General features: G+C 36.4%; 1 protein-coding gene across 1 annotated transcript in view; it reads left to right on the top strand.

Annotated features, from left to right (window-relative positions):
• Nucleotides 1-24,719, top strand: part of LOC145996166 (uncharacterized) — an 80,011-nt gene that overhangs the window by 43,506 nt on the left and 11,786 nt on the right. Inside the window, exon 3 of the mRNA XM_083132517.1 lies at nucleotides 5,120-9,540. Coding sequence (XP_082988643.1) covers nucleotides 5,120-9,540 — 4,421 coding nt within the window. The remainder of the gene's footprint in view (nucleotides 1-5,119; nucleotides 9,541-24,719) is intronic.

Consider the following 24,719-nt stretch of genomic DNA (forward strand, 5'->3'; position numbering starts at 1 on the left):
CCTTCCATCTGTATCTATCTTGAGCAAGATCTATATAATCTTTCCATCCCTACTAATTTCCTTTAGGTCTATCTCAACGTTGTCCCTCCATCTTCGTCTTGGCCTTCCTACAGGTCTCTTACCATCAGGTTTCCCAACAAGAATCCTGTAAACTCCTCTTTCCTCTCCCATTCATGCCACATGGCCTGCCCACCTAAGTCTTCTTGATTTAATTATTCTAATAATATCTGGATATGAATACAAATTATGTAGTTCTAAATTATGTAACCTTCTGCACTCACCTGTCTCCTCATCCCTTTTAGGTCCAAAGATTTTCCTAAGGATCTTATTTTCAAATACTCTCAATTTATGTTCCTCTTTCAATGTAAGGGACAATACTACAAGCAAAATTACTGTTTTGTATATTTTAACTTTTAGTTTCTTAGATATTAAACAAGAAGACAAAAGTTTATGAAGAGAGAAGTAACATGCATTTTCTGAATTAAGCCTACTTTTTATTTCCTTTTTAATATAATTTTCACTTGTTAATATTACTCCTAAGTATTTGAATTTGGAAACTGGTTCAAATGAGTTGTTATCAATAATTAGATTTTGATTATTACCTAACACTTGGTTTCGGCCTGTAAGCATATATTTAGTTTTATCTTTGTTAACTTCGAAACCTATCTCTTTAGCAGTTTTGAAAAATATTTTAGCATTATTCTTAATTGTATTTATATCATCCCCTAATAAGTCTACATCATCTGCATATGCTAACAACTGAGTCACACCATTTAATTTTAGTCCTTCTTTAGTTTCTTTTACCTTCCTAACAGCATATTCTAAGGCCAAATTAAAGAGCAATGGAGATAATGCATCTCCTTGTTTTAACCCAACATGAATTGTAAATTTGTCAGACACATTAATACCCACACGAATTTTACTTTCTGTTTCACTGGTGCATACTTTTATCATACAAACAAGCTTCTTAGGTATTCCAAACTCTACTAATATATTATATAATTTATCTCTTTTGACCGAATCATATGCTTTTTTGAAATCAATGAATAGCTGATGGACATTTTGATTATATTCCCACTTTTTTTCAAGTGTCTGTCTAATGTGAAAAATTTGATCTGTAGTTGATCTGTTACGTTTAAATCCACATTGATAATCACCTATAATTTCATCAACATATGGGGTTAGTTTTGTTAAAAGAATGTTAGATAATATTTTATATGTTGTTGAGAGTAGAGAAATTCCACGGTAATTATTGCAGTTCATTTTATCACTTTTTTTAAACACATGAACAATTATGGATTCTTTCCACTGTTGAGGGATTTCTTCTTTATTCCATATTAAACAAATTAATTTAAGAATTTGACATATTAACGAATTTCCTCCATATATAATTAACTCAGCTGGTATTAAATCAATGCCAGGTGCTTTGTTATTCTTTAACCTTTTAATAGCATCTTTAACTTCAGTCAAGTTAGGTTCTGGAACTAAAGGTTCTGCTGTGTGCACTTCATTTACTTCTGATTTATCTCCTACATGAACATTTAAAAGGTCATTAAAGTAGTTCTTCCATCTATTTAGAATATCGCTTGGGTCAGCTAGAAAATCACAGTCTTTATCTTTTATCAAGTTTACTTTAGGTTGCCACCCCTTTCTAAATTCATTTACACCTTTATATAAATCTCTGATATTTTTATTTTTGCTGTTTGTTTCAATTTCATTAATTTTGCTTTTCGAGTGATCTCTTTTTTTACTTCTAAACGTGCGGTTAACTTCTCGATTCATTCTATTATAATTGCTTAGATTTGTATCATCAGAGTTATTTAACCACCTAAGTCTAGCCTGATTTCTTATTGCTATTAGATTATGACATTCATTATCAAACCATGGCTTACTTTTTCTTGGTTTAAATAACCTTGCTGTACTAGATATTAGAAAGAATATCAAAGTAAAACTTGCAGTCCAGATATCTGATTGATGACTAAAGTACATTGACAATATGATCATAATTATCGAAAAGATTGGTGAAGATTATGTTATCGTCTATTATTTTATAGACCTTAGTCTTGTTGGCATTTCCTATAGAATTCCTATATGCAACAAAAACGTCTCCAGATGTTGCATACTTATAAATGTAAGCAATAAAGCAGCATTTTCTATGACACTATAAATCCACCAGAAAATGAAGAATTGTATATGGTTTATTAACTTTTTCTGTTGTTTTTATATTGTGGAGATCTGTTATGGTGAAATAATGTACCTCTGTTACCTTAGCCTGAAGGCGAGATGCATGTGATTGTAGCACCCAATACATTTGATGCAGATTGTAATTTTACATTTTACTCTTCAAATTTTCACTTGTTCTTGTGCCTGTAGAATGAAATTTCCTAAAAAAAGAAAAGTTGTGTAAGTGAATATTCATAATAATTAACAGATTATATATTTAATTGAAAAACACAAGGTTCAAAAGCAAAAATCATGATGATAAACATGTCTGGAAAAATTCATTTTTGAACTGGAAAACCTGTAAATGTCAGGAAATTTCATAATCAAAAAATCGTAGCAACCCTGAATAGGTTTCTCATCATTTCACATTTTTCTTTTAACCAGTTTTTTTTTTATTTCGTTCACTCTATTTGTGTTAAAACAATTTTCCTCGTTTTTCCTTTCATAATATCGTCATTATTTGAACATAATCTTTGTCCTCTTAGGAAAAAAAATTAAAAAACACATTTTTTATTGTTGTAGGAGAATGTTCTGAATTGATATGAATGTATTTACCCCAGCTAATTTTTTCATGTGGACTAATGTTTGAATCGTTATTTCAGTTGTCTTGATTTCCAGATCCAAGAATGAAATTATGTTGTTGTTCATGTGTTCTATGTGAGGGTGTTCTTCATTAAACAATTGAAATACATTTAATTTTATTTTGATTATTACTGCCACTTTTGCCTAATTGTGACCGTAACTTAAATACATCAGTGATGGAAAAAATTAAATATCAAGATTTGCAATTTAGACAGGGTTGGTACTAACAGGAAATTCCTTGAATTATGGGAATTATGTGTGAATTGCATGTGGATTTTTTTCTCTGTAGACATGAAAAACTGCAACTTTCATTAATCCAAATCCCATTCAATTAATTTATACATATTTGTTAATGACCTGAGGCACGTTTATCACAATTTAGCTTTTATTTTTATCGAGATCGGAAAAAAAAAGCTGCATGAAAAATAAAACAGAATTCTCTCAATCAGTTTGCTTTGTTAGTGTCCTTTTGCAGAGCAATCTATCTGAAAGATGGAAGACTTTTGTAAGGTTCTTGATGTTGGTTATGTAAATTTCAGTTTGGAATTCTTATACAATTAACAATTTTTCATAGATTAATGTATCCCATATTTGTGACTTGTGTTCGTAGATGTATTTCGACTCTTGAGTATGTGAAATGGCAAACTCCGCACCTTCCACACATATATATATATACCGTTGATTTGAATTAGAATTTAGAATTTTTTGATAAATTGGAATCAAACAGACCCCTTATATTAATATATTTGTGTGGGTGGGTGGTGAGAAGCAATAATATGTAAGCCTGGAATAGATAAAAACATCTGCTTGTACCCTTGAGTTTTTGGAAAGTTTGCCTTGAAAACTGGGAATTTTACTTGAATTTTATCAAGGTCCTAGAGTAGCCACCCTGATAGACTTACTATGGAGTTGTTTTTTTTTTTTTCTTCATAAATGGGGTAAGCCACCACCTTTGATATTTAATCCTACAGAAGTGATGAAGAATCTTTGTAGAAGGGAGGATAATTCTGAATTACCTGCTGATATTTAGGATCCATAATTAAAATTTGGTAACATCTTTATTTAAAATAATAATAAAACAGATTGCTTGTTTCATTGTTAAGTTGTTTCATTCAAACAATGTAACATTATTGACGAGATTCATTGTGCAAGTGCTTCTTTTTGTCCTTATTCAATTTATTCTTTTGTTATAACTGTAACATTAATCAAACTAAAAATAAATGTCTGATGATGGAAGTGTATGTTCTCCAAAATCGTTACATCAAGACTGGAAAGAAGAATATAGTACAACATATACAATGTACTTTACAGAAAATTAATAGCTCTATTGCTAACATTTTTAGAGCGGAATGTTAGAGAAAAATAATCCTAATAAATTGTGTCAATGGATGTGTCTTTTCTTATGGGACTTAACATTTTCAGTAATATAGTCCTTATTTCTGATTACTAACACACACTTTTGTAAAACTATACCTTTATCTAAATTGAAACATACATGTAGAAGTAAGTAACTGTTTAATCGTGTAGGTTGACTGAATGCAATTCACATGGACAAATCTATTTTTCAATCTTCCCATGCATGAGAATGTGAAGAAAATTATTTATTGAACACCCATTTTCAGTAGTACTTCCTAGATTCCAAATCTTCTAATATGATCACAGTCATCCATGAATTCAACATTTTTTTCAAAATAAGATTATTCCCAATTATCTTCATAAATATTGCATTTTGCCTCAAGCAGATTTGCTGGAACGAAATTCATTAGGTGAATATTTCTGAGGGGAAGTTAAAAATTTTTTTGCTACACGTTCAAAGTAGCAGTAGTTGAGTGTTATTATCAGGTATAAGTTTGATGTCTCTGTCATTCATAAATATGTATTCAGTTTTGTAACCCCTTGTAATCCTCTTCAATGCAGTTCTAAGTTCAGAATTGGCTTATATACTTCTCTTATATAGAAGCCTGATGGATTGAAAATTTAGAAATTGAATGCCAATGATTAGTATTCTGAATTGTACACACATATAAAATATGTATTTATTAAAATTCTTTCAGATTGTCTTTTGCCACAGTGTTAATGATGTGAACTTTCATTTGTTTTTGTATAAAAACAACTTTTCTTCTGTGGTGGTTTCCTTTAATATAGTCTCTATGTTTCAAGAAAGATGATGTACAGTTGAAGGCATCAAAATTTCGAGGATATTTTAAAGTATATGACACAGAAGGAACACTACATAAAGTGCATTGAGTTTTATCTGTAAAGAAAAATTATGTACTGTAATTTTCTCCAAACTAAGTTGTATCTTGCTTTACAGAAATTGGGATCTCCAACATCACCGTTCTTCGCAGTGCCAAAGCATTTATTGAATTTAAGATACTGCAGTGGCAGTAATAAGACAAATGATGTTTCTATACCACTTCCAATTAAAACTGAAGATGAAGCAGTACAGACAGAAGATGCAGGATCCCAGGATGTATGTGAGAATGTGCCAGATGCAGAAGTTTCTATTGTAGAAGAAATCTGTGCAGGAACGTCAGTTGGCAAAAATTCAAATTGTACTGATAGAACAAATAACATGAACGTATCCCGCATGAAACAAATAAATCAGCCCAGGGTTTGGATTCATAATAATGCCAGTAGTTTTTCACAATCAAAGGAACAAGCCAATTCAGATAAAGGTGAAGTGGTAGATAGAAATGAACTTGAAACCGTGGTTGTTGACAATCCAGAGCAATGTACTTCAGCTGAAGTTACCAGTGTTCCGATAATAGAAATTCCACTTCAAGAAGCAACAAGTGAAGATGAATCATTATCGTCTAATGGGCAAACTACAAGCAGTTTTTCATGTGTGGAGGAAGCTACTAGATCAGGTTGTACATTAAAAAAATTAGCTTATTTAAAGAATTATTTAAAGAATTTTGATTGCATCGGGACAAATGACAAAAGAACTGAAACTGCAAAAATTATTGGAGAAGATGAACAAGATGAAGCAAATTCTTCAGGTGTTAACTGCATTAAGAATATGAACAAAAATCCGTGTGAAACTCTGTCCAGAAGTAATTCATTTCAAAATCTTTCCACTAATACGGAAACAAACAGCAATAATGAATATGCACTCAGAGGAAGGAAAAAAAGAATTGAAAATTATGATAACCAGAAAATTGGAAAGCATAGTAGTGCAGAAACAAACTCTGCTACTATAATTTTTTCTGACGACGAGGACGATTTTCATGGATTCAATTCTGCTCCTATAATTTTTTCTGATGACGAGGACGATTTTCATGGATTCAATAGTGAAACCGATCTTTTGTATAAAAAATCATCAAATGTTTTTTCAGTTGACCCAGATCTGCTGAACATATCTAGTGAAAGCTCTGAAGATGACTGCACTTCTGCTGAAATTGCATGTAAAGTTGTTGTTAGTGCTTACTTGAATGATTTTGAAAGTGAAAGTGAATCGGAAGATCTTAGTGCAGCTAGTAGCATCAGTGGTGAACCAATTACATTGGAAAAACTCATGGAAGATGTAGAAGCAATGTGCAGTGATGTTCATGATGATACCCAGAATAATTTACCAGAGAAAGGACTGTCACCAAAGGAATTACTGCAGCTGGCACATAGTTTGAGTAACTTTTCCCCTGTTGTTAAACTGAAGAAACTAGATGTTCCAACTACAATAAATATAAAGGACTTATCATTTGGAACATACACAGAACCAGAGTCATCGGAAAGAAATTTTCAAACTGAGGAAGTCCCCGAAAGTGATGAAAATAATGGTTTTGCTACTGGCAGCACCCAGATTGACGTGCCTGATAATGGTGGAGAAAATTTGTACACAGATGATATAAATAAAGTTGTTTCTAAATCTCGGAGGACTAAATTGATTACAAAACAGGTGTTGAATGGTGTCAAGAAGCCATGTAAAGGTGTTTCAAAAAAAATTAAGTTCAGGAATGTATCTGTTGGAGCAGTCAGTGGAAGAACATCTAATTCTGTGGTGCTGCGGAACAAAAAGTCATTGCAAAGAAATTTTGAAACTGATGTCCCCGAAAGTGGTGCAAATCATGGTGTTGCTTCTGGCAGAACCCAAATTGACATCCTGCCTGATAACGGTGTAAAAAATTTGTACCAAGATGATACAAATATGGTTGTTTCTAAAACTCAGAGGACTAAATTGATTACTAAAGAATTGTTGAATGCTGACAAGAAGCCATGTAAAGGTACTTCAAAACACTTTAAGTTCAAGAGTGTGTGTGTACCAGTCAGTAGAAGATCTTATAATTCTGTGGTGCTGCGCAACAAAAAGGCATTTTTCAAATTTTCTAGAACGAAAAATGCACTGCGCAAGTATCAAAATATATTAAGGAGTCGTAAGAAGTCACTTAAAGAAGAGAAAGTCACAAATAAGGTTGGAGAATTTTCAAAGGAAAGCAAGTCAGTGCCTAAAGTGCCACTAGATCGAAAGAAAAATGAAGAACCTAGAAAATGTTTTAAAAGCCTTCAAGTTAAATGTGTAAAAAAGGTGCAAAGGAGGGAAACAAAGCATAGAGAAAAAAATTGTAACCTAGTGAAAGGTAATTCTAGTTGTTCTCTTCGTGCTTCTTCTACAGTTGCAAATTTAAGGTGGAAATCAAGGCTAGTTACTAGAATAGATAAGCAAGGAATTAAGCCAGTTACAGTTTCTTCTGCTCAAAATAGTAATGCGTCTGCAATAGAATGTGATTCCAAACTGAATAGTGATTCCAAGACCTCAGCACAGTCAGAATTATCTTCTGTTGTGAGAAAGAAAAGAAAGCATAATGTATCTGCATCAGGTGACACAGGTATATGCAAAACCCTTAGAAGTAATTCAGTTAAGAATTCCATTCAACTTGAAGATGCATCAGGAGGGAAGGGTGCGAAAAATGCCATTTTGTCCTGCCTCTCCAATGCACCATCCTCTGATGTAAGTGGGAAAAAAGCAGAAAAGGTTGAAACTAAAGTAGTAAGTGAAACAGATAATGTATCCAAAGATGTTAGTAGAAATGACAAAGATAGCAAAAATGTTACGACTGAAGTATATAATGCGATTAAAAGAGAAGAAAATTCCACTTCAGTTGAATTCATGAACTGTAAGGTTAATGCTAGAATTAAGACTGCAAGTGATGCAAATAAGTGTGTCTCTGATGTTGCAGAAATGAAAAACAATATTCCATTGGCTGAATCAAAAACATTTTCAGCTAAGAATAAGAAATTCATTTCAGATATGTTAGTAAAAAGGCCAGGAAAACAATACCTTCGAACTAGATCAAGCAAATCCTTACCATGTTCCAGTACAGCTATACACCTTGGTGATTCAGTAGAACTTCGGAAAGAACACTGTACCTCTGTACCATTTAAGACCCAAACAGCTCCTGACAGAAACAAGATGGGAGGAAGTACTTTGCCAAAATCAATAAAAACAAAAATAAACATTTCACCAGATGCACAATCTAGACTAAAAGCAGTACCGTCAAAGAGGAAAATAACTTCAAGAAATCAAATATATAAAGATGCAAAATGTAAGTCAAATAATGAAAATTGCACCAAGAACCCATCCCTTAAAAAAAGCAAAATTAAAGATCCAATCACAAATTGTGAGAACTTAACAGAACTTTCTTTGCCCGGTCAACTTAAACTATCTTGTAGCAAAGGCAAGAAGACTACTAAGAAAAGTATTGAACACAAAATTGTAGAGGATGTGTGTAATGATCAGATCAGATCTGAAAAGAATGCTGTTACTTTAAGGAACAAAGCCCATGTAAAGAAGAAAAACGACAATTTAAAATTACAAACATTGGGTCCAGGTGGTATAGGAGAAAAAGAGTATTGTATAACAGGAAATTCACATGAAGCAAAAGATGAATTGATGAATTTCAAATCTTCCAACACTGAACTTGGTACTCTCATATCAGGTAGTAAAATTTCCTGTATTAAAACGAAATCTGTTAAATTGCCGAAAGCTGATACTTTAAATCAAAATAATTATTCAGCAATGAGTCAAACATTGCCCATAGAGAGGAATATTTCCTTGACAGGAAAGAATAGTACATCGCATCTTCCTCTTCAGTATCAAGGGATATCTGTAATCAGAGCTGCAGATGTGCAGTCTGATCTTAATAAATCAGGTAGTTCCATGTTACTCTCTTGTAAGAAACTAACAAAAATTGAATGTGAGAGACAAGATATAGACACGGAAGTTAAAGCTGATACATTGCAGGAATTGTATATCTCTGGAGCACAGGAAAAGTCAAACCTACATAAAGGAAATCGAGTACCCATTACAACGAAAGGAATTCACACAACAGAAGCATATGCTCATCTAATTGACGGTGAAGTTAACCGCAATGCAAATATGTTCCCAAATAACACAGAAGATATTGATGTTCCAAATAGTATTGCAATGGAAGTTGAAGTTGCTGAAGGCATTAAAACTAGACGACATCGTAAGGTAAAATTTGCAGAGCCAACAACGCTGGAAGAGAACAGCACAAATTATGAAATATCTGAAAATAATGCTAAGTGTATTGTAGCATCAAAAGACCTTCAGAGTACTAACTCAGGAAAATTATCCACATTAACTAGTTCTTGTAATTCAGATGATGTTCAGGGACCTTCGTATACATTGCAAATAGGGAATGCAAAAGTTCCTCTTGAGAAGTTTCTGTCATACGCTGTCAGATCACATGCTGAAGCTGCCGTAAGAAATTGTGCAAGGTAAGTGTATTTCTATCCTCATAAGTGTGCAAAGTTAGTTGTAGCAACAATTCTACACACAGTGGTTTGTTATTTTTTTATTACGTTAAATTTCAGTATTTGTATACATTCATTTGTATCTTCTCACGTCTGAACATGAATTGCCACTACCTTTTAAAAAGAATAAAAACAATTCTATGACCCACAAATTTCTGCACATTCCATTTTTAGATGGTGGCAGATGTCACATCTCTATTAGGAAATGGTTTGACAATTGTGTCAAAAAATGCTAGTTTTGCAAGTTTGGTTCATGTATATATAATTATATTAGTGTTTACTGATAAGGACTACATTTTTTAAAACTATTTATCAGATTATTGCCCCCTAATCAATCAAGAAACTATCCTTTTCTCCCAAACTCTGATAACATTCAAGATATACATTTCAAGGTCTGACATTGAGGAATTTGTGTTAACTGTGCCTTTCTTGACACAATTTGTTTGCATTTCAAAAGTCCATGATTCGCTTGATGGATTGGTAGAATGACAATTTTGCAATGGGGTGTAAGGGGTGATCCTTCCACATAGTACACCCAATCGTCAACCTCACTTCCACGTAGTACACCCTGGACTGCATTTTGCAGACTAACGAGGCTCTGGCATCTGACCCTATGGCCAGTATAATTCTGTGAGTTGTCCTGTTTTTGTCCTTAATGTGTGCTGAGTGATCGTTTACAACATGAGCTTTTAATCGAAGTCATAATCTTTTACAATAAGTATTTAATAAAATACCATAAGCAGTATTACTTACTTATGTGAGTATTTTCCATTTACCAAACAACGTTTCGGGAGTCGACTGCTCCCTTTTTCAGGTTTCTTCCTAGGCTCGCGTTATCGCTTCATGCCATGTCAAATTAGTGTAAAGCAAGAAAAAAGGTGCGAGGTTTCACTTCTGTAAAAAAGGTTGCTAAAAACTTTATATATTGCCAAAATTGTTTTGAATCATTTCGAATTTCATTTTGCACATTGTTTACATAGTTTTTGTAGGCTAAGTTTATTAACTTCTTAGATTCTCTTCGTAACTGAATAAATCATTCATTATGATAATTAGAAATATGTCTTTTACGCCTATGTAATTCCTTGCGTTTCAATACTCTTATTATTTCAACATTAAACAAACAAGGATACGAGTTTGTTTTATGAATTCTTTTTTTTTGGCACATGTTTTTTAAGTATATCGTAAAAGGTCTGATAAAACTTATCAACTGCATTATTTGGGTGTTTATATTGAAGCAATTCCTCCGGACTACCACCAGCAAGATCCTGATACAACTTCAAAAAATTAGCTTGCTTAAAGTTAAACCCCATAGCTGAAAACAATTTATTTCGAGAGCACTTAAAATGAAAAGGTAAATTAAATATAAGAGGAGGGTGGTGTCCGTCAACTGGTAAGAGCGGAAACATACTTTTTAAAACATTAATACGGTGTTTAACATTGGTTAACACCAGATCCAAAGTTTTATTGTTATTATTTTTTATGTCATTAATACTACTTAAATCCAATAAATCCATAAAATCATTAAGTGCATTTGCGATATTCCCACACTGCGTAAGATCAATATGTGAATCCAATATTGTTGGGATATTAAAATCTCCAATAATAAATATATTACCATTATAAGAGATATACACCTCTTCTAACAGAGAATATAGGTTTAAATATTTATCCAATTTAGTGTCAGGAGGAATATACAATGATATAAATAAATAACTTTTGACATCACAACTTATATGCAAAAATACAATTTCTATACAATCAATTGACATCTAATTTTACACAAATAGTTTCCCTGACGGCGACCAACACACCTTCCCCCCTAGTTTTTGTTCGATCTTGTCTAAATATCGGATACCTATTGTCTAATAGTTATGAATTTTGAACATCACTTGTCAGCCAAGATTCCGTAAGAACAATGATATCATAATCAGTTGCTATGACACCCAAGTGCAACTCAGTTAATTTGGTATTTATGCCCCTTACATTTTGATAATAGCATAATAAGTTATTGTTCTCCATTGGCGGCATTGCTAATTAGGGCATGCACATCATCCACACTATTTAAAATGTACACCTGGGGGTCATTAGGGGTTTCTAAGCTTAATAGTCCCCGTCATGTCAATCCAAACATAAGCAAAGTTCTTATCTCTCTTTACTTTCCTGGCTTCAATAAATATTTGTTTACGACGTTTTGTTAAATTTTGGTTAATATAAATCAAACTACCAGTACTATAACCCAAATCACAATTCCGTAATGTCTTTTTAGTTTTCTTTTTTCGCAGCAAATTATCCCTATCTATGCGTTTAACAAATTTCGCGATGATTCCTGGTGGTTGTTGAGATGAGAAAGACTTCAGTCTGTGACAGCAGCTGATCATGTTCGTGTCTATATGATAATCCAATGCTCGACCAACATCCTTCACTATTTGCATTGTATTCTCATTAGCCTGACAAGGAATACCATGAAATTCCAATGTGTCCCTTCGTTCATACTGATCTAATTCATCAATCTGCAATTCCAAAGATTGTACTTGGTTTCGCAATCTTAAGTTCTCAGACTTTATATTGTCAATTGTATCATAACACTTTTGCAAAGATTCTCCATGACTCTTCAAACGCTTAGTATTCTCATCTAGTTTTTCATGAGCAAGATTCAACGATTTTCCCAGATCTTCTTCAATCGTTTTTTGAGATAGCTTTAATGTTTCTATTTCTGAATTGCTAACAATAAATGATACACTTCCTGTATAGTTGGACAATCATTTGAAAACAAAACCAGGGTTTCAGTTGTTAAACTTGATCTTCGAGCACCATTTCTCACAAAGTCCCATGTTTGTACTAATATTCACACACACTACTTTCAAGAAAACAATAAATACAAGTTCAGTTTAATGTCTGTTAATAATTGACGATAATTGAAAATATAATCAAAGAAGAAAAAATCAGGCAAAAAATAACACTAAAAGAGAAGTTGTGGGTGATTTCAAATCTAATTACAGAATTTATCCATCACCCATGAAATTTGAGTAACAGGGTGCATACAAAATATCAGGTACATACAAATCTTATATAGCCTTATAGTGATATGATGCAATATGATGCAATATTATTTACAATGGCATATCTAGAATGTTTTGGAACTTGATTTTCGGCTGTACTTTGCCTGAGGAACATCTCTTTTTAGTGTCCAGCAATAATCTGCCAACATATTTGTTGTCCATTTTCCCTGGTAGTGCCTTTCAATTTCACCAATTTCCTGGTGGAAATGTTCTCCATGTTCATCGCTCATTGTCCCAAGGTTTTGCGGGAAGAAACGAGGTCTGAGTCTAAAAAGTGTATCTTCAGAGACATATTACACCCCAGAGCATGATAGTTCTGAATCAAATTACTGACAAGTTCTCTGTAATTTTCTGACTTGTAGTTTCTGAGGAAATTTATGCAAACTTCCTTGAAAGATTGCCAAGCAGCCAATTCCAGCTCATTTAGGTTCTTTTCAAAATCATTATCTTTCATTAGTTTCCTGATTTGAGGGCCAACAAATATTCCCTCTTTTAGTTTCGCCTCAGTAATTTGCGGAAACCTCTCTTTGAAGAACATAAATTCACCACCCTCACGGTCCATTCCGTTTACAAAATTCTTCATCAGACCAAGCTTTATGTGGAGAGGATGGAGTAAGATTTTGTCTGAACTTACAAGTGGTGGATGAACAAAATTCTCCTGTCCTGCAATGAGTGACTCTCTCTTCGGCCAGTTCTTTTTAACATAATTATTTTTTCTATCTCTGCTGTCCCATTTACACAGGAAACAGCAAAATTTGGTGTAACCTAATCCTAAGACGATAGCAATAACTTTTAAATCTCCACATATCTGCCAAGAGTATTAACAGTACTGGATATTTGTTAATAACAGTTTCACATTTTCATAACTTTCCTTCATGCACCAGGAATATGCTACGGGAATGATTGGATATTTATTTCAATTATGCAGTAGCACTCCTTTCAAACTTGTTTTGGAAGAGTCTAAAAACAAATGCCATTCTTCACTTTTATGGACAACACGTATTGACTCTTAATAGACCATCGATGTTACAACAGAAAACAAGGTCCTTATCTTCAGCATACGTATCTACAAAGTCTTTTTGGCGTTGCCGGAAAAAAGTAACTCTAGTGTAACTCTCCAACAAATTCCATCCTTTTAATCGCGATGCTGGCAGTTCTGCTTTACCATTACTTAACTCTAGATTTCGAACTAAATCGTTAAGATCCTCTTGAGTTATTAAGTGAGGTTCAGCTGTTGAAACACTCCCCGCAAAATCAGGATCATTATGCAATTTACTACATTTGTTATGAACACTTTCACTTTCTTCCGTTACACTTATGTCATCTTGTGGAGCAGGTATGGGAACTCCAGGTCCATGAGGCACCAGTTGAGTTGCTGATTCTAGTGATGGATATTTCACTGTATGCCTTGATTTCGAATTTATCCCAGATATATTTGTCAAGCAAAAATGTCAGTCTGTTATATGATCCTCAGGTTCCCGCCATATCATAGGAACTCCAAAAAGCATATGACGAGATTCTTTCAGCCAACCACTCAAAAGCGTTACACAGTTTGCACAACAGATATCAGGGGCCCATTTCTTGTTTCCATCTATCTTATTGTCAAAGTAACACTCAAAGCTCTTCTTACGCAAGGAGTAAATGTTCTCCTATTTGCTTTTAAGGTCAACTCACCACAGATATAACAAAAATTGTTCCTGTTGTTTACGCAACTTCTTCGAAACACTCACTGGAACTGAAGAACACTCAGGAAAGCTTTTTTCCTCCAGACAACTTGCTATTGAAATGAGAAGTAGACATAACAGTTAAATCACAGTATTGTGTTGAAAAGTTAATCGTTGTCAAATTTTTCAGTTCGATTGTTTAACAAGTTTAATTGTTGTCATTCACGCAAATTGTTTAGCAAAGACAAAAGTATTTTAAATATTGCCTACCAATCAGCTAATTATGGACTGCATGCTGCAATAATAATGCAGAATTATATTTTTATTGTTACAAAAAAATGGTGTGTGATTGACAATTTCTGACTTCATTTTCGGAATCAGCAGGTGGCAAAACATAAAGAACCGTTGAAATTTTACATTTAACAAAACCATTGTTGGACAGTGTAATCGAACAATTGTGTGACTGTGCTCCGGCATATAGTTCCAATGTAAGAGCTGGCAATCTTGCCAAGCATGAGACTCGGTTCTATTCTGTGACTCGGTTTGTTTACATTGAGCAGTTCAACCTTAAATTAACTAATTCGATTCATACGGTTCATTCTTCCACTGTCCAGATTCACAATTACATAAACAGTACTTACGTGAAAGAAATCACTATAATCTTCAGTTCCACATTATTAATAAACACAGAAAAGTTTATCCAAAGGCAGATCACAATTACAACCCGTTAACATCACACCATGACCAGTGTTGCTCCCAACGTAAGTTTTCTGCAACACTAGTATTGCAATTCATGCCCCCCCCTCCTTTTTTGGTCCTGTCTGTTTAAACTTTTGGAATGTCCAATGTTATGAAAAAAATTTATAATAATAAATACGTAAATATTTTAATATTATGATTACTCTAATCATTCAATCCTAAAAGCATATCACTTTCTTCTGAAATTGGCGTTTCTCTGCCAGCCCTGCTAAAATTTCCCTGTTCATCTACTGATTTATACGAGGGGCATCCATAAAGTAAGTTCCAATTACTAGGGACCTTGATTTTTCACAAACGCGATAATAGTGAAAATGTAAATTGCTGGGAAGTAGTGTTTTTTACCCATTCGAAATATCTAAATAACGAGAATTTGGCTTTAAATGTGAATTTGTTGATTAAGCAACAAAAAATACCTTGAAATCCAACATTCATGTCTTTTTTAGGCTTAAAGAAACAAAATGTGCCATATTTGTGTATCTAGAACACACAAGTTTTCCAACATTTTATCCAAGAGAATACTGTAAGGGTGAGAGAGATTCCGAAAAGTTGGGACCGGGATCTGGAAAAAAAATTCCCATCCCGATTCAGACTTCGAGAAATTACTTCCCGATTTTCGGAACCCCGAGCAGTCAGGAAATACTGAATGATCATTTTAAAAAGTCATTAATTCTCGACGTTTTCTGCATTGGAATTGTCTGAAACTTATTGGAAATTGTTAGATTTTATTCCAGAAATACAAAAACAATCACTTAAGGTGAAAATGACATGTAGAATTCGAGATTTCCAGAGATTCGGGAAATTCCGAATATTTCCCGTCCCATCTTGAATGCTGAGATTTTAAAAATTTCCTGTCCCGACCAAAAAGATTCTGTCCCGCACACCCCTAGAAAACCATAATGCATGTTGTGTATGGAGTAATTCCGACAGCTACATTCAATCAAATATTTCCCAGGATTTTCTCAACTTCTATCAGAACAATTTGCACCACAGAGCAAAGTAACAGGGTTCATACAGAAGCCGCATCATCAGTATTTGTCATGCGAGAAGTGTTTTGAATCACCGAGCTAAGTGGTGCGATTTTGGTGGAGATCGAATGCTCACCTACTGCCACAGGGGAGTCGTAACATTGGCATTTGTGTAGTGAGAAATAATGGAAAATAATTTCTTCAAAAATCGGATCCAACATATCAAACTGTTATGAAAATACGTACACCACATGACCTATAATTTAAAACAGTAGTTTAAAAACACCATGAAGGTATAATTTTAGGTATATTTGCCAGAAAATGTGCTAAGATGAAAGTGTGAATTTTGGAAAAAAATTGTAAAAATAAGTAAATAAATAAATACAAAAAGAATGACACCAATTTGGAAGAAAAATAACAAACGATCAAGGTCCCTACTGATTAGGCATAAATAAAACAAGAATATCAGTAGTAAATAAAAGCATTAGTTACAGTGACTCCAATCTCATTTTCGGCATAATCACCACTGTTCTGGCATTGGTTGTAGCATGACACTAAATTTTGTGTGCCATGGCATATGTGTCTGACAGCAAAGACTTTAACTATCTGTACTGCAGTGTAGCTGTCAAAACCTTGTCCCCCCCTCCATGTAGGACTGCCTTGACGGGGCGAGGGGGCTTAGTAGGCAGGCCATTTTCATCTCATCATTTCACCCATTCTTCACATCCATATCTCACGTTTTCACCATTCCATCACGTCATTCATCTCCATATCTTTGACCTCCCTCTAACTAAGATAGGGAGGCCATTTTCATCTCATCATTTCACTCATTCTTCACAACCATATCTCATGTTTTCACCATTCCATCACGTCATTCATCTCCATATCTTTGACGTCCCTATAACTAAGGGTCCTGCTAGAGGAGACAACCTTGATAAAAAAAAAACCTATCCCAAGGTGTGAGTTGCACTTGCCGATGGGACAGTGTTGGCTGCAGGGGTAGGTGCAGTCGCGAACGTGGCCTCGGTAATTTCGGTTTGGTCCTCGAGTAGCCTCCATATTTGGGGGTAGGCCTTCCTCGGCATAGAGGGCATGTCGAGGCGACAATAATAACATTTTGTATATGGGTACAAAAAACAACTCAAATGGGGTGAAACCCCCAAAACGAGCACGGCCTTCGAGCCCACTTCAATTATTGGAAAAGACAAGTAACGTGCCACATTATCTTGTGATTAGTATTGTGCAGAAGACCGAGAGTAATGATGAATCTACAACAACCAAGAAACATGGAGCTGCTACATTAAAGGACTTGTCACCGTTTCTGATCAAGAAACAGCTAGACTACGCCGCTGGTTCAGACGTACCAGAAATAAAAAAGCTAAGAAACGGGAGTCTACTTATCCAGACCAGCACAGATCGCCAGACCAACAACCTTTTAAAGTTAAGATCTTTGGGCAACTTCCCTGTTAATGTTGAACCACATCGTCAACTTAACAGTAGTAAAGGTGTGATTTGCCACTGGGATCTGCTGAATGCTGAGGAGGAAGAGATTCTTCAAGCACTCTCAGACCAACATGTGACCGCAGTGCAGCGAATAAAAACGCGAAAATCCGGAGAACTTCTACCAACTGCTTCAATTATACTGACCTTTGAAACGACCACTCTCCCAGATAGGGTATGGGCTGGATATTTGAGACTCAAAGTCTGGCCGTACATCCCTAACCTGATGCGATGTTTCAAATGCCAGCACTTTGGGCACACTCAACCTTCCTGCAAGGCCACTACCGCCCTTTGTGGTAAGTGTAGTCTGCCTGATAATGGGACCGAACCTTGTTCTTCTGGTCCCAAATGCATTAATTGCAAAGGCGAGCACCCAGTGTGGCATCGTGACTGCCCCTCTTTCCAACAAGAGAAGAAAATCAGAGAGTTGGTCGTCACAGAGAAAATCTCCGTTGGTGAAGCAAAACAACATCTCCATGAAAGCATACGCACCACTTTACCTGTGCCATTCGCTACAGTTGCTGCAGCTGCTCTTACCCGTCGAAGTATAGGTGTACAAACCAGCGACGTGTCCACTCAAACTACAACGCTTCCCGTAGTAGCCCACCCTGCTTCGAGGAAAACAACAACCACTCCTCGCTCCACAGAGAAGAAGTTCAAGCAGGTGCATAGCAAAGATTATTTTCTCAAGTCCAGTAGCTCTCCAGTCAGGGTTGCAGCCACCACCCTGAAACTTAAGAGCCCGTATCAGCGTTGCTCGAAAAAAGCAGCGGACAGATGTCATGTATTCATCGTAGTCTCACCAATATTGATTCAATTTCCCCCTTCGAAGGCAAATCCATTGCATGGGAGACCTTTGCTGGAGGGAGGGTTTTGCTCTGTCAAAAGAAGCAGACCACAAGGTTCCCTGTCCGCTACTCTCCCCCCGCTCAAGAGTCTGACCATAACAGGTTTCCTGTTACAAGACAAAACTTTTTCCGAGTGTCTGAAAGAAGAAAAAACATAGACGAGAAAAACACACATTGACGAACATCGCAATACAACTGAAAGCCAAGGAGTATTTAGGGGAGGCGGGGTGTCCAGGGAGTCCGAATCTTCGACGAGAGACTTACGAAGTACTAAAATTAAATAATGTAAATATGCTTGTTTTGTTTAGCATCTGTCGTATAATCGAGAGACGTGTATTTCCGTCAAACATATTCTAAGGGAAGGATTACATTGGGGTCATACAACTTTGGATGACTGTATCAAATAAGATTTATGCACACCACTACTTAAGTAATATGATTAAATATTAAATTAAGAGCTTTTCATTTCGTCAAATGGATCTAACATCCTTTTTCGTTATTCAAACAATATTCAATTCCTTATCTGTTTCACAATCACCTTACCAGGTCAGTTGTTTTTATACAAATTGAAGCGATCTGAACTATTCATGAGCTAGATAATGAATACGTGCTGTTATATTCCTATTCTTATGCCATCTTTTCCCATTCATGTGATAACAATATTAATTAATATTTTAATATTATTAATTTAATATTACTGTTATTTTAACTTGTTTTTATTATTAGAGGTGGCCGCGGTGGCTCAGTCGGTAACGCGTCTGACTACCATACTAAAGGTCCCGGGTTCGATCCCCGGCCGGTTCAAATCCGGGAACTTTTCTAACGGTGGAAGCGGCCCCGGTGTCCACCCAGCATCGAATAACATGGGTACCTGGGGGGTAAAGGTGGTCAGGGGCGTGATGCTGATCACATCAACCCCACTCACAACCGGATCAAGAAAGTGTGGGGCGTTACCCCCACACCCCCTATACGCCTTCATGGCGTGGTGCTATGCACAGGGGAACACTTTACCTTTTACTTTTTACCTTTTTATTATTAGAAGAAGGTACCAACATCATAGGCGTGCGCAGACCCTCTGATAAGGGGGGGTGGGGCAAAAACCTTGAAAATTAAGTCAGATCAGCAAAGAAAAACCTCATTTTATCTCACTGTTTTAGTTTTTTGCATTGATGTGATATATATATGTGTGTGTGTTCGCGTGCGCGAGAGTGTATATTATATATATATACCTAGGTATTAACATATTATTTAAATACATTACGTAATCTATTCATCCTCCCCTTAACAAACCAACAGCAAAAATTATATAGACTGTCTCTGAAATGTGAGCGCTCGTTTTCCTCCAAACCAAACTGTTATAGCAGCAACTGTCTGAATTACTTACTCGTTCTTACTTTCTTTCTGGTAATTTACAATGTATTGGAGAAAAGAAACTGCGAGCGAAGCGAGCAAGAAAATTTTTCGATTCAAATTTTTGAAAGTTGAAAAGAGTATTGATTGAATAGGGCGCAAAAAATTTCTTGGGACGGCATGGCATTCTCTTTTACAATTTTTCTCAATCAGATTGTTCGGCGCCCAGGGCCAACTCCCGCTACTTCCTAGCTACGGCTCGGAAGTTGACAAGACTGCAAGAAAAGCAGGTACCCCGAGCGAAGCGAGAAAGAAAATTTTACGAAATGTATTTTTATTTGTATAAAATTTAAAGTCGAGGGGACAATTGTCCCTCTGTAACCCCCTGCAAGTGATCCTGACCGTCTGGAAGAAATAATGCAAGATGGACGTGAAAACTAATTCCGTCTTGAGTATCCTTTTGTCCTGCTACTAGTAGATTCTGCTAGTCTTGCTTTCTTTTACTTCAATGATTTCCGTCCAAGGTTGGAAAAAGGCATAAGGCAATGGCCCCCTGTCCCATTGTGGTTGCGCCATTTATTTTTAGAGTATAATATTGTTTAATAACAGCGACAATATTGCTCTCCACTAAATTTCTAGGTGAAAGTATAATAATATAGGGGCATGGAACGTCTGGAAGGGGGGCAAGAATGACCACACCTCGAAAACTAAGGTCAACCTAAAAGTATATATTTCACAAGTATAATTAGATTTGAGTCATAGTAATTTACATTAATTATTATGTAATGGGGACGCAGGATCAAGAACTTCACACACACACACATGCATTATAATATACATACAGACACACAAACACACACACATATTATAAATAGAGCGTAGAGGGTATGTTGGTGTTTATGTTTGTGTGTGGTAGGTTGGTAGAGGGGAGCCTTTGGTCCGTTGTTGATCCATGCAGATCTGCAGCTGCCACCTCCAACCACGATTTTACGTACAACACGTTGTAATAATCTTGCGATCTTATAAAAGCAGGAAATGTACTTGAACATTGCAATGGCCTTGCCCTAAGGGAATTTAATTTTCAATCGCAAGGCGTCTACCATACTATAAAAATCTGGGGGCTACAGGGAGCTTAGATCTGTTGTTGGGGTTTCATCCCCCCCTAACCTCCTTGTAGCACCGTCCATGGCTGTATGTATTTCGTCCAATGAGTACAAGCTAGCAAAACTGTGAATTTCAACAAGTTTGTAGATAATTCTACAGCTGTTCATAAAAACAGACGTACGCGTATTTTATTAGTTTCTTGCTGTGGTTGATTTTCCCATTTCAGCAAAAAAGTATTCACACTCTTTGCATACAGTGAGTAAATGTGGGGGAAGGAAGAAGTTCCCCCTTAATAGTCTCACTTAGAAATTTAGTGCAGAGGAATCTAATAACCGTTCTTAAACAACATTATGCTTTTATAGAAATAAAAGTATATACTATTTTCAAACCTACGAAAGTTCCAAGTAACTACGTAAGGAAAGGGTAGTGAATTACTTCCTATGTAATTGGACTCTCCCACTAGCAAATTTCTTATTAACACCTCCACATATTTCATTCTTTAGTTGTATTATCTGTATGTGTCTGCAGAATAAATTGCCCATATATTGCACATGAATAAATTATTAGTTCTTTTGAATTTGCGGTACTAAACCATGTTTATACGTACATTAGTCTTTGAACGACAGATATGGAAAATAAAGCGCCAGCAGAGAACAATGGTGCCACTTAAGTTGAAATTCATCTAATAAAGTGATTTTAGGTGGGTCGGGACACACACGACCCTGTTTTGTTCCCACCAATGTAATAAAAACAGTGAGATGGAATGAGGGCTTTCTTTCGTCAGCTGAATTCTTATCAAGGCCCTTGCTCCCCATAATCGGAGGATCTGAGACAGAAATAGTGTTATTTGTCGTATATCCAGAAAGTTGATTGATTTGCTTTATTTTACTTCGCTTTTTGTGCCACTTTTGGCCAATTTGCGAAGATGGGGATGAGTGATGATATGATGAAATTGATGAATGGACACTCACAAACATCCGTGGCCAAGCCGAAATTCGAACCCGGGACCCCTGGCATCGTAGCGCGATGTGCTAACCACTCCCCCACGGTGGCCGGCCCCAGAAAGTTGAAATTGAATGAAATTTTTATGGTGTGTTTTGTGTGGTCATTATCAATAGTAAGTCTGTCATATTATTCCACTAAATAATGTCTTTGGAAAAGAAAAAACAACAAATAATTAATGTATTTGATTTTACATAAGACCTATGCCTAAAAGTATTTTTGTATATGATGACACAGAACTATCTTATGTTGTGTTTTCTGACTGTAATATATATATATGTAATTGGTGATAAAATAACGCAGTAAAGTATTAAGTAAATATATTTTATCCCCCTACTTACAAATCATGAAAGGAGTCAAATTTGAAATTAAATTGAACGGACGTTCAAAATTTTTAAAAATAGCACTATTTCCATAACAGATCATCAAGTATTTTTTACCATTGACCCTCAGGAATATCTCAAACTTACAATGAACGTTCATTGAACTTATTTATGATCGACAGCTAAAAAGTCATTCATGTGCATGACTGGATGATAATCCACCACCAGATAGAATTTACACAATATTTACCTAAAAACTTTGGGTAAAGTCACCTTCACAATAAAAAAAAATCCCTTGGTAAAAATCCCTTGGTAATGGACTTTTGTGTTCTCACAAAAAAAAAGTTATAATTTGGCACAATTTTTCTTTCGCGGGCAAACCTTTTGTAAAGGTGTACTTCAGTCTGTGCAATCAGCCCTTCCCATTTGTGAACAATATACTGGGGAAATCCACCATCCTTCACTGTTGTCATTGCACTACAACCCCATCGTGATTTAGCATGAGGATATCACGTAGTGAAGAACTGTTTACAAGCATCACCCAAACCATTGATTCTCCCCCCAAAACCTTTCCCTGCCTTCTTTTTTCTTTTCCTAGCTCTCAGCATGCGGTTTTCTTGCCACTTGAGGAAGACTGGCCGATTGTGAAAGAAAAAAGGAACGGGAGAGGAGGGCGGTTCATGAGGGGCGCGAGCGGTACAGAGGGGGAAACGGCTAGCGCGACCAGCTTAGAAAAGTCGAAGTTAAAATTTACATACATTGCTCTGTACGTCGACAAACTACAGACATTCTAAAGAAAATTATGTAAGATCAGTTTCATTTCTTTGCTGTAGAAGAACAGTAGAAGCTTTCTTGTTCTTTAAAATGTTGATTTAAGTTATTACATATAATTGGCAAGCAAGTGAATTTTACGAAATTGAGATAAGGAAAACTACGTAATAAATAATGTATTTAAAAAAAGGCTTAACGACATAACAAATTTCATATTTGATCTTTAACTCAGTAAAATTTAAATGCCACACACTTGACTGTTCGAGCACAGAAGGTCGACGCAAGAACCTATTTTTTAGGTATCGTCACCAGCGGTTATACGGGCTCTTAAGGCGCAGCTGAAAGCTGTCCGGCGGGCACTCAAAGCACCCACCACCACTCACCCTTCTTCATCCCCTTCGCCCTCTGTGTCCTTACCCGAGGACATGATACAGGACGAAGCCGCGGACGAAGAATTTATCAAGGTTACAGGGCCTAGAAATAGAGTATGCCTCAAAAGGTAACTATAATACCTCCAGCTATAGCTTATTGTCTCCAATGGAACCTTAACGGTTTCCGTACTCATCTTCAGGAACTGCAAATCTTAATATCTGAATTTGACCCTGCCATCATATGTCTCCAAGAGACACATTTTCGTCCAAATGAATCGATGATTCTGAACGGATACATGCTTTACAGCACCGACAAGCTTCCTGAGGGTCGTCGTGCACACGGTGGTGTTGCAATCGGTGTTCGAGATACCATCCACTCAACACCAATCTTTCTCACCACCCCCCTCCAAGCTGTCGCCGTGCGGGTCCATCTACCACAGCCAATATCTGTGTGCTGTATCTACATCACAAGGGAGGAGCGATTCTCTCTTGAGGACCTCCTTCGTATATTCGAACAACTTCCATCTCCTGTAGTTCTTTTGGGCGATTTTAATTCCTACCATCGTTTATGGGGCTCCGTTCGTACAGAGCCCCGGGGTCAAATTGTAGATCAATTCCGTGAGGCATCAGCTTTAACGTTGCTGAATGATGGGACTCCCACATATTTCAGTCATTCCTCAGGCACATACTCTGCGTTGGACTTGTCCTTCTGCAGTCCCAGCCTTGCTCCTACCACATCTTGGAGCCTTCACCCTGATCTTTGTGGGAGTGATCACTTCCCACTCCTTCTAACTTTCGAACATCTTCAGCACTCACGTGAACAACACCCTCACTGGCATCTCAGTCGGGCCGACTGGATTGCCTTCGAGCGTGCTGTGGACCTTAAAGTCGATCTAGCATCGACTTTGCCAGTCATCGACGCCTTAGATATATTTGTGTCAGGAGTGCATGATGCTGCACGCACCTCCATTCCACATCCCAGTGGACCTGCGAGGCAACGCCCAGTCCCCTGGTGGACTGCGGAGATCGGTGCAGCCATCAAGGACCGCAATCATGCCCTAGATCGATTCAATAGGAACCACATTGCCGCAAACCTCGAGCAGTTCCGTATTAAATGTGCCCGTGCCCGTCGGCTCATTCGAGCCAGTAAGAAGGCGTGCTGGGTCCAATACGTGTCTTCTCTGACGAAGCAGGCTTCGTCGAAAGCCGTTCGGACCAAAGTACGTCGCATCCAGGGGGGTGCATCTACTCCTCTGAGTGCTCTAGAGCACGATGGGACGTTGTACACTGATTCCGGAGATATAGCTAATATCTTGGCCATGCAGTTTTCTGATGCGTCTAGCTCTGAAAATTATGAACGACGTTTCCGTGAGAAGGACCGTCAGGAACGACGCCATCTAGTTTTTCGAAGTTATAACACCGAGCCA

This window comes from Lepisma saccharinum, chromosome 12 (genome assembly GCF_977018435.1).
Source record: "Lepisma saccharinum chromosome 12, izLepSacc3.1, whole genome shotgun sequence".
NCBI classification, from domain to species: domain Eukaryota; kingdom Metazoa; phylum Arthropoda; class Insecta; order Zygentoma; family Lepismatidae; genus Lepisma; species Lepisma saccharinum.